At 25.9% G+C, this 11,970-nt stretch overlaps 1 protein-coding gene across 5 annotated transcripts; it reads left to right on the forward strand.

The window, feature by feature from the left end:
• The first annotated feature begins 28 nt into the window (after nt 1–28).
• On the forward strand, nt 29–11,825 carry LOC127063411 (UHRF1-binding protein 1-like). 5 transcript variants are annotated; one of them, XM_050993214.1, is made up of 18 exons: nt 29–517; nt 959–1,160; nt 1,302–1,493; nt 1,568–1,793; nt 1,862–2,028; nt 2,162–2,321; nt 2,388–2,645; nt 2,728–2,967; nt 3,251–3,277; nt 3,690–3,782; nt 3,892–4,073; nt 4,155–4,392; nt 4,471–5,672; nt 5,759–5,893; nt 7,075–7,428; nt 7,508–7,655; nt 7,944–7,966; nt 8,601–8,747. In XM_050993214.1, the coding sequence occupies exons 1-18, from the start codon at nt 474–476 to the stop codon at nt 8,601–8,603; spliced, it is 3,894 nt and encodes a 1,297-aa protein (XP_050849171.1). In that variant the 5' UTR covers nt 29–473; the 3' UTR covers nt 8,604–8,747. The 5 variants fall into 5 exon arrangements, with proteins under 5 accessions (XP_050849171.1, XP_050849152.1, XP_050849141.1 ...); XM_050993184.1 differs by lacking the exon at nt 7,944–7,966 and adding an exon at nt 9,184–11,825 and having other exon boundaries at nt 40–517; nt 8,601–9,011; XM_050993195.1 differs by lacking the exon at nt 7,944–7,966 and having other exon boundaries at nt 35–517; nt 2,391–2,645; nt 8,601–11,825.
• Nucleotides 11,826–11,970: the final 145 nt, after the last annotated feature.

Below are 11,970 nucleotides of genomic sequence, written 5' to 3' on the forward strand. Positions count from 1 at the left end.
ATCATGAAAATGACTTTACATATTAACCAATTACGTTGTTGTATTTGTTAAAATTTTGTAAACGAGTATTACTTTCAACGTGGCAATGACAGAGTATTTTTTTTTGTATCGCTAAGCTATATACAAAAAACTGAATAAATTTATCGAACACGTTTGCATTACAAACTACGTTGAGAAAAAGATTTATATATATATATATTTCTTCTAATTTATTATTAATAGATTCCATTAATATAATCTGCAAACGAATTATTCATTATTTATTTATAAAAAAAAAAAAAAATTATAACGTGCATAACTACGTGTTACTGTATGTTTTAAATTAATTTCCATGAGAGAAGTACGAATGTCTTGTAAGAGTCTATGGTCATAATAGTCATTGGCACGGAATTCTTTTATCTGTTCCTCCATGTGTCAAACTAACCATGTTTAGACGTATTAATCGTCATAAATATTAAGTAGAAATCTGAAAAATGGTGTCGATTATTAAAAATCAATTACTTAAACACTTATCAAGGTATTGAGAATATTATGATAGTTTATTTCCTTGTAGTATTCTTTAGTATGATGTCAGACAAAATCGTTCCACCCTTGATCTATGATAAAAAAACATTATGTAAAAGTTTTTTTTCCAATCAAGAAAAGAAAAGATTAATGCAAATTTATGTATTTATTGATGATCGTACTTTTTTGTCACTAATGGAATATTATTTTCCATAAAATCATCTTGATATAAGAATATAAATTTGATTATTTTTTATAAATAATTTTCGACTCATTTAATGTAAACGATGGATGTGATCATTAAAATTTTGTAAAAATATTTTGAATGTAAATAATTTACGATCGTATAATAGAATATGACGAAACAAATCATTATTTCTATTCTTTATTCTATTAAGATTAAGACTGTCAGATTTGACCTATTTGTAATAACTATTTTTATCGTGTTTTACAGATTTACTAAGAATCTATCAGCTGATAAAATAAATTTTAGTACGTTTAAGGGAGAAGGAGAGTTAACCAACTTAGAATTAGACGAAATTGTTCTTACAGATTTGTTAGAACTTCCTTCATGGTTAAGATTAACAAATGCTTGGTGCAATCAAGTTTCTTTTCGTATACAATGGACCAAGTTAAAGAGTGTTCCTATTTTGTTGGTAATATTATTATTTTAAAAATATTTATATATAAAAATTATTATTATTATTATTATTATTATTATTATTATTATTATTATTATTATATGAATGATTTGATAAAGAATTTACTTGCTAAAATTTTATTATAATTGTTTATAGAAATTGGATGAAGTTCATATCGAAGTAGAAACATGCGAAGACTTAAGAAATATGTCTTCCAATCAAGGCCTGTCGTCTTATGCAGGCCCAGCAAAATATTCTCTTATTCATAAAGTGATCGATGGCATTACGGTTACTGTTAATAAAGTATCAGTTACTTTTAAAAGTCCTGCTTTTATTGCATCTGTAGAAGTAACTATATATATATTTCTTTTTATTTACACATATAATAATTATGGAATATAATGACTTTGATTAAAATTTAGATGAATCGCATTGTCGTTGAATCTAAATCAGCTGCATGGCAACGTTGTGACTTAAGAACAACAAGACTAAAAGATCCAGATCGTGGCCAATTATTGATTTTTAAGGAATTAGTATGGCAGACTGTAAGAATAGAAGCTCAAAGTACTAAAGATACAAATCTGACACCTCTTCGTTTACTTACTAACCAAGCACGATGTTTAATTACTATAAAGAAAAGAATATCAGGTGAAATACATTGTTGCATGTTATTATAATTTTATAACAATGACTAAATATTTATTATCTTTCATTAGATTGCTTTATTATGGGTTCAAGACTGATACTCATATTAGATGATCTCTTGTGGGTCTTGACAGACTCTCAATTAAAAGCAGCATTACATTTCATAGATTCTTTAGGAGGTCTCATAGAGAAAGCAACTATACTAGAACGAAAAACAAAAGCAGCTAGAAAGTTAGAGGTATGTTTCATAACTGTTTTCTATTGTTATATTTTTTTTTCTAATCTCTTCTAATTACTTTGCATGACATTTATTTTAAGGCATTCTATATAATGAATTTAAAGAGTTATTTATGCTTTTTTCGTATTTCAAGGTTCTACCAGAATATCAAGCACAAATCTCTCAACAAAGTAGAACAAAAAATCAGTTCAATACACCAATATCAAAATTATTTTCAAAACATGATGTTGTAGAAACGTCTTATCACTTTTGGTCTCAGAGAATTGATCTACATTTGTGTGATGATGTTGGTGGTGAGTTAATAATTATATTATTAAAAAGTAATTATTATTGGTAATATAATATCACTTTTACAATAGCAGGTAGATCATTACATCCTGATTTGAAGGACGGTGGTGCTCTGCAAATATCTTTAGTTAAATTCTATATTGATTACTATCCGTATCATTTGGCAATGGCTGATAGAAAAGATTGGATTAAATATAGAGAAAATGTTATACCTCATATTCAATGGTTACAACAATCATTGAGTTCTTTCAGAAGTCAATTTATGGATCTGATTGATTCTGGCAGAACGCAACATTCTCCATTAACAAGAAGTCAAGGAAATGTTACAGGTTTGAATATTAAAATACAGAAAAATCTGTAAAAAAATCTAATGTATTCGTAATTGTAATATTTTTTTTCTCAAATGCGTAGGCAGTACTACAAAAGGTTCTGGAGAAAGTGTAGAAAAAAATAGTCAATCACAGAGTGCGAATGTAGGATCTCAAGATCAGAAAAAGTTTCAATATTCTAGCGGAAATCCAGTAAAAAATTATGTTCTCGAGCAGCTTGCAAAATTAATGACAACTTGTATAGTTATTAGAATTGATGATTTTACATTATTCAAAGTAACAACCGCATCACGTAAGCCTATACCAAAGGAATTTATTACAGGTATTTCATAACGATTTTTTCCTCTTTTTTTTTCTTTTGTTTTTCTTTTTTTTTTTTTTTAATTTTTTTTTCTCATTTCTTGTTTATGTTCAAGACATTTTTATTTTTTTTTTTAACGTAGGATAAATTAATATCAATTATTAGGTTACTATATTCTATTAAAATACGAGAGAAAAAAATTTTTATTGCTATAATACAGTTTATACTTAACTATGCTCTATGAGAATTTTAGTTTTTAATTTCGAGAGTACATTATTAATTATTTTATTTGGTAATTGTATAGCTCAAACGAGGAAGAAACGTCCATCAGGTATAATACCGAGTAAATGTTGTGTGCTTGTTTTTATGTAACATCTGAGTGTTACTCAGAATGTAGTTTATTGAGAAATTTATTTGCTTTTATAATTCAAAAAATATACATATTGACATAGTCTACAATTTTATACAATAACAATACATTAAACAATACATTAATATATACAATCATAAATGAATTACATTTATTTTATTACGTTCTTTCTAGTTACTATATTAGAGGAGCTTAATTTCATTAATAATTTATGCATATAAGTAACATTGAGCAATGATATACATACACGTCTTTTTCTAAATTTTATCTTAGAGAAAATATATTTTTACTTGGGATTATTCAGCATGTGTAGCATGTTAATAACAAATAAATATTATAAACATTTTCTACTTAAATCGATATTTTTGTTTAGGAGATCGAGACAGATTTTGTTTTCCTGAAGATTTAACTATTCTTCATGCAGAATTCACTTACTATTATTATCCTGGAGATATAACTTTTCCATGTAAGAACATGTAAATTTATAAAAACATTTTTTTTGTTATTTTATTGATTATTAACATTATTAAAAATATTATCAAATGAAAAAACAAAATATATTCCATTTGTTATAGTGCCACCACCAAAATTTTATGTACAAGTACATCCAATTCAAGTAAATTTTGATGTATGTTCCTGCCTTTGGTTTAACTCTTTTCTATTAAATCTGCACCATTCGCTTATGAAAAAGAATGAGACATCAAGTTTAAAAAATATTATGTATTTTGATGTAAAGATAGAAGCTATTCTTCCAAGGGTAAGTCTTTTATATGCATATATATTAATATTTCTTTTAATGATTTTAATTCTAATATTTTGCTTTAATAATTACTTTCAGATAGTTTTTGAAAATCAGCAGGATTATCCAAATCAAAAAGATAGACCTAAATCCTTGCACATTCAGACTTCTAGGGCATTAATTACTAATGTTCGATCGGTGGAAAGATCTTCAAGAGCTGACTTAGCACAATGTTTAAACACGTTTCAAATGGGCCAAATGTTTTTTGGAGCTGAATTCCCAAGCAAAGAGAATGATTTTCATGTCGTAACCGATAAATTTTTAGCACATTGCGCAGGTAATTTTTTCTAAATATTTTTTTTCACATTACGTAGATGTTAATTCGCTAACACATTTTTGTTTTCTACATTTGTAGGTACAGATAATATCAGATGTGCACCACCAACATTTACCAGTAATTCAGTGAACGAATTAATACGACAATTACATCGTGAATTTTTATGGACAGAAGCGAAAGATGTTTGGTGTTGCAATTTAGAACCTGTTTGGGGTGACTTTTTTGGTGCTAGAGCAGTAGGACAGAATCGTCCGGTACCATTCTTCGATGCGTTTCCTTTAACTTTTTGGTGTCATATGAATTTAGAATCAGTAACTGCAGAAACCGCTTCTTCTGCAGATATTCATGGACTCGCATATATAAGCAATTTAGTTAGCGTACAAATAAATCATTATCAATATCTTTTTTTATTAAGATTGTCAGAGGTTCTGTCCGAATTGACTACATATTTAGCTATCGATTCTAATAAGATATTGAACGTTGAATCTGGTGGTTCATTAATTATTGGTGCGTTAATACCACAAATAGAGATAACTTTTGTAATGCCTTCGCATACTCCTGGAAAAGAAAATTCTGGCGGAGATTTGGAATCTGTTGTACCTGATTCATCTAGTATAGCTGATGATTTTGCTGGATCATCCGCTGCTTGGCACAGTGCTACACAAAATGCAAAAGTTGACTTTAGCATAAAGAGGATGAACACAAGTAACGACGTTGAAACGCCACAAAGTGAAGTATCATCGATGTCTATGGATTTTATTCATTCTGCCACGATAGAGCAACCAGTTGTTACGTTTAAGCAGAATGGCAGTTCGGAAAAACGCGAACGTGAACGTGATGTACATACGAGTATCGCTCATGAAAAACAACATACGATAACAGAAGAAGAGGGTTTATCGTTAAAACAAGGAGATGCCATACAAAAACATAATAAACCAGACTTGATACCAAATACACCCTTTATTCCAAATAACTTTAATGTTGGTTTATCTTCTATGAGAAAAGGATTTAGTAATTTAATGACATCCATTGATTCTGCTTTGAAAGCGTCTCCTGAAGATGGTAGTAGTGATACCGTATCTATGAGGAGCGATATAAGCTCCGATAGCGAAAATTATGCATTAATTAATCTTCAAGATCAAGACAAATTGGAAGGAATATTTGCAATTGATAATACCATTAGAATAACTGCTGTGGAAGAAGCCAGTGAAGTAGTAGAAGAAACACCAGACACGCAAAGTGAAAAATCTGTTGACAGTGTTTGCAAAAGAAAAGATATAGTAAGTATTTCTATTTCGTTTTATTTATCACGTGTATCGTTATTGTTTATTATATCATTCAATATATATATTTTTTTTATTTATAGATATCTGTTACCACGTTTAAACTATCCAAAGTTGAATTTATTCAACAATCTTCTGGCTATTCTTCGGCTATAAAAGTTCAAGTATCAAATATAAAAAATGATGAGTGTCCATCTATTCCATGGGACGAATTTCAGGTAAGATATACATATCATTTTTATTAAAATAATATACGCATTTCTCTCTGAATATGCACAAGAATGTTCGTTTTTAATTGAGTGGGTATAAGCAAGTACATAATTTTTACATTTTCTCTAGTCAAAGCTTCAACACTTTTTTCAATTTGTACAAACAAGTTCTTGGGATGATCTTTCTTTTTTTTTATATGTTTTAATTTTTAATAATTTTTTTTTTCTTTCTAAATCAATGATTATTTATTTTCTATAGCAAATCTAAGAAATACAATCGACATTTGTTATACTTCGAATATTTTATCATTGATAAGAATTACATAAGATAACTACTAACTATATAAATTACAATAATAAGAAACAATGCATTTGTGTAGATTTCATATGCAATGTTTAGTTACTATCTGTGCTATACACACTATTATGTCTTATATTATATACTCATATGTATTTAAATACATATTGACATAAATTTTGTCTTTTAACTTTTTTGCATGCATCTCTCCTTCGCGTCTCTCCTTCTCTTGTGAATGTTTTTATGTGGCACTTGTGGCAGGTCAAGAGAAAGGTATTGGCAGAATATTCTCATACATACTTTAAATATTTACAAATGCATGTAAATCTTAATAAGTACATTTTTAATTTTTTTTTTTGCATTTTTAATTTCTAAATTAATTTATAAAGTGCAATATAAAAACTGAAAATATATACAAATTTTGTCAGATATCGAATTAATTAACAAAAAAGTGTGGATGTTTGATTTGCTTGTGTACCAAATATGAATGTAGCTCATATAAAATATCTAATTTCAACCAGTGTATATGGATAACAAATTTTCAAGTAAAAAATACTGCCTCTATTATATAATTAATTATTTATATAGCTTTATCTTTGATTAACAGCACGTATATCTTTTATATAGTTTTATTTAAGCTTTACAAAATTACATTTCATTCTCTCAGCTATATGTTTTAATGCTACAATAATATGATTGTGCTGATAAATGTAGGCTTATGTGTCACTATGTTTGAAGAGATGTGTTTATTTGAACTCTTCAAATTATTAATTGATTTATTTTATGAAAATGTAGTAAATTTGTTATTAGGATTACATAAAAAAGTAAAATTAGCGTTTAAAAAAAATTATGTCCATTGGACTAATCTAATTTATTATATTTTATTTGTTAGACAAAATTCAGCTCTCGGTCAAGAGGTTGGGTCGAACTACCATCAGACTCGGAATGTAGAACGTGCATCAAATTACGTTTAGATCACGATTTAAAAAATAAAGAAGATTTATTGAAATTATTCCAAGCTAGTCGGAGCAAGAAAACCACTAATAAATCATTGGAAGAGAGTAAAATAATCAAAGGGCCAACTGATAGTATTAATTTATTGGACAAGCAGGGCATCATGGATTTATTTGAAGATAAATTGGAAATTAATGTAACTGATGTAGCTATGACACTATCCATGAGCTCTGTTACAGGTTTAGCAGATTTAGCAGAAGACGAAATTATACCCAAACCTATCCCAATGCAGGTAATTTAATAAGGTTTATTAAATATGTTTCCATACTATTTATAAAGTAATTATATAAATTACTATATTCATTTTTTAGGTGTATCTCGAAAGAATATATCTTCATTTGAATGAAGATCGGCCTCCAAACAATATAACATCACCAGGTCCAATTCCCATACAATTGAATATATCAAAACTTAGAATAGCAAGGGATATAAGTGGTGCCTTTACTATTGAACCAGTTGGTAAGTTAAAAGAGCATAAAATAATGCGTAGATTAAGTTTTTACTGCCACTTGCAATCTACTGCATTTTATTTTTATGTTGTTCTAATATTGATATTATTTCATATTTAGTTTATCATTCATCATGAGTATAATAAAATGTATATATCACAGTGAAGTTTGTAATTAAATAATATATGCTTACTTATATATAATATATTATTTTTATGTAGGTTTATATGTATATTACATGCAAGTGGCAGAATTTTGTTTTCAAAAAATTGATATTATATATTGCGTAATTGTCCAGTGCACTCAGAAGGCCTTTCGAATGTGAGCATTGGTATAACACAATTAGAAAATTAGCCTTAGATTTTGTTGCTTATTTCAGCACAGCTTAAGCTAGTTGTATATATATATATACATAAACATAAATATAAATATATATATATTCATAATATATAAATATAAATAAATATATATATATATATTATGGATATATATTAATAGATTTGCACTCTTAGTAAGCATGTTTAAAAAAAAATATTTATTAATATTTATTCTAAAAATAACTTTATGGAAATTTCTTTGAAATATTTTTATGAAATAAATATAAATAATAGATAAGATCATTTGAAAATAATAATTTTTTTTTATATTTTTCTCTCTTTTATTTAATACATAATTTTTAATACATTTTTACAACATACAAGCATGGACAAACATTAAATAAAATAAGCTTGTAATAGTATTTTACATAATTTTTTAAATATATTTTAGTTATTCAGCTAGCATGATAGAGTCAGCTAGACAATAATTATATTTGAAGATTATCAAAAGTAATTTATTTTTTTACTATATGATAATATGACACATGATATCTATCTGTAAGAAAGTTTTTTTTCTACACATTATTTTTGATAATAAAAAATAAATATATTAAAAATAACATTTCTCCTTTTTGCAGTAACTATATTGGATAAAAATAATTCTGATAAATTGAATCCAAACGGTAACCAGCAAATTTCTAAAAACGAAGAACGTGAAGTAGAATTGACTTCTCTAAGACAAACCAGTAAACAACTGAAATCTGATAACGAAGAGCTCAAACGACGTCTTGGAACTTTAGAAAGACTTTCAGAAGAAAATACAAAATTATTACGTATAAAGGAAGAATCAGATAAGATTAAAACTCGTTATAATTCTGCACAAGAAAATATTGCAATTCTTGTTAAAGAAAAAAAAGCATTACTAGAAACAATAACTGAGCTTCAAAATCAAATCATGGGTAATGGACCAGGAGGTAGTAATAGAACCTCATGGTCTATCAAGAGATAGCATACTGGCTGTTTTAATTGTTCTAAATGTTGCAGTTCTGGTAAATCATGAATTTTATTATTATTCAGGATATATATATCTTTATTTTATAAATGAAAAATGCGTATAATGATTTTCAAAATAGTCTGTAGAACTTTGTTATATATATTATATTTTCTTATTTTATATATATATATGAAAAAAAAGGAGTATATGAACTTTTATATTTTTAGTTCTTCAAAAGGCTATAATCTTGTATTGATTACAATCAGAGCTATAAACAGGTATGTACTTTGGTACAGACAATGATGATAGGAATGTTTCTTCCAGAGTGTGGCTTTACTTGTAACTGTAATTATTGTAATTGTACTATATTTATCTGCCATATAAAGCTAAGAACTGCCGTTCAATTTAATGCAAAATGACAAAATGAGGCAGTAAGTATATATATCTAAATATACGAAATAACATTTGCTTTTATACAAAACAAAAAGTGATCGTAATAATTAATGTCTGTTTGGCATTTTTATTAATGAAAACGTAAAGACATATATATATATATATATATATATATATATATATATATATATACATTTAATGTGAATATATGTTATGTTTATAGGTAGAAAATACATTTGATAATAAAATTATTATTTTGAAGGAATTGTAATTAAGAAATATTGTAAGGTTTATTGAGTGATTATATCCTATTAATTTTTAGTTAACTGAATAGAAAATATTTGTTTTTATATTAAATATTTTTTGTTAAAGATTTACCCGTTCATTTTATATAATAATATAATAAATTAACATTTTATATAGTGCAATAGTTGGTATAGATAAAATCTCACTTGAATCTATAAATGTACAATATGAATTGATATAAATATTGTATTTTATTTAGATTAGAAATTTTTTTCATAATATAAACATTAACAAGCATCAAGCAATGAAAACTAAAAATAATATCTTCATATGATAATTCCAGATGCCCAAAAGACTGTCTAATATTTACAAAATTTTCTAAATATTACTTCTTATTCTATCATTAAAAATATTAGATGAATATATATAAGTTATATATCTAAGGTTTATAATGTCCAATTAAAAATATTGCTTTTTAGTGTTTCGTAGATGTATTATATGCGTATCTATAATACAGTAGTAGACTATGTTCAACAATAGAAACTTTAATATATGTATATGCATACATTTTGGGACTTGTTATTTTTCAATTTGTTTTTACACAAGTTTTAAAATGGATTGCTGGTCGATCCTTGAGAAAAAAAGTAGTAATATATTTTTCTAGCAAAGCAGTAACGAGCAAAATAGTTGAAAAACATCTTATTTCATCTATAAATAAATTTTTCTTTATTTGTCCTTAAAATAGTACATACATCTATATTATGTATATGCATAAAATACAGAAAAAAAATATAAGTTTTGAAGATGCTTTCTTATTCTTAAATTATGTATGTATATATGTGTGTGTGTGTGTATATATGTGTGTATATATATATATATATATATATATATATATATATATATCACACACATATCATATATATATTTCAAAGTACATATCAGGTATTATATAGAGGTTTACTTATTTAAAATATTTAACATGTTCAATAAATTGAAATTACGAATATTTGATGTAATCTGCAAGATAAATGTTGTAACCATGAAAAAAAAAGAAATATTCTAATTTGATTTTTGAAACCAATTGCAAATAATATTATGAATAATCATATATATTTTATTAAAAAAAAAAGAGATGTAAATGTACTTTTGAATTTAATTTTATGATTTGGGTTGGACTATGTAGTTATGTTAGCATAGGAAACAAATAATTAGAAGTGTGTGTATATTTATGCTCAATATTGCATATTACATAAATATACACACTTAGGATCCTTCTACTATTTTGACTTATATTGTAATGTATGTATATGTATGATAACACAAGATATTTGGAGAGTGGTACAGTGATTTATATAATAATTTGTATACATATGAAGATTAATCTATAATATAGACTATTGTGAGTGTGAAATGAAATCAGTGTTTGGGAATGCTTGATAAAACTTATTTTATATATGTAATCGCAATATTCCGCAATAGCTGTTTTCCTTTCGTTACATGGTATATTCAATGTGATGTAATTATACCTATATAATTTCATTAATATTCTTTACAAATTATGTGTGATAAGTTTGTAAAAATAATGACTTGTTCTGTACGATTTTACAATGAATTTTGATCAATATTCAAATACTTCAATAATTCTGAGCATTCAGTCTGCGCAATATATCATTTCGATATAATATTTTTTGTTGTAGTAAGAGGTCTAACAGTTTTTAAAGTTTACTAATGTACGTATAATGGTAGTTAAAACGTATAGTTTTAATTTTATACTTTTTATTTTGAGGATTATTGTATTTATATTTTACGTATCTCCGTTACTCACTTCGAATAGCATGATAATCAGAATGATTTTATTGTCCATTTTTAAATAATGACGAGAAATTGAGGGAGGTGCTGCTGTTTTTAAATATACATTAAACTGATTATATCGATGAAGCAAACTTAAATTACTTTGTAATAGTTGTTTAGAACATCCAATGTGTTTGGATATTGTACAGTCATTAACCTGTTTTATGCTATAGAAATTGAATTAGAAAGGTTGTCTATTAGTGAACGATTGTTTATTGTTTATAGTTTCCTCAAAGCCATAGTAAAATAGCCATTAATAATAACAATAATAATATTAATATTAACAATAATATTAATAATAATAATATTAATACGAATAATAATAATAATAATAATAATAATAATAATAATAATAATAATAATAATAATAATAATAATATATACATATATGTGTGCGAATACTGAATACACATCGTATATCTTGAAAAAAAGTACGTTTCGTAAATTGATATCTTGCAATAATTAAAAATATATTAATGCGAGATAATGTCAAGATATCTACAGCCATAATTTACGAAATGTAT

Source organism: Vespula vulgaris, chromosome 1, assembly GCF_905475345.1.
Source record: "Vespula vulgaris chromosome 1, iyVesVulg1.1, whole genome shotgun sequence".
NCBI lineage: Eukaryota > Metazoa > Arthropoda > Insecta > Hymenoptera > Vespidae > Vespula > Vespula vulgaris.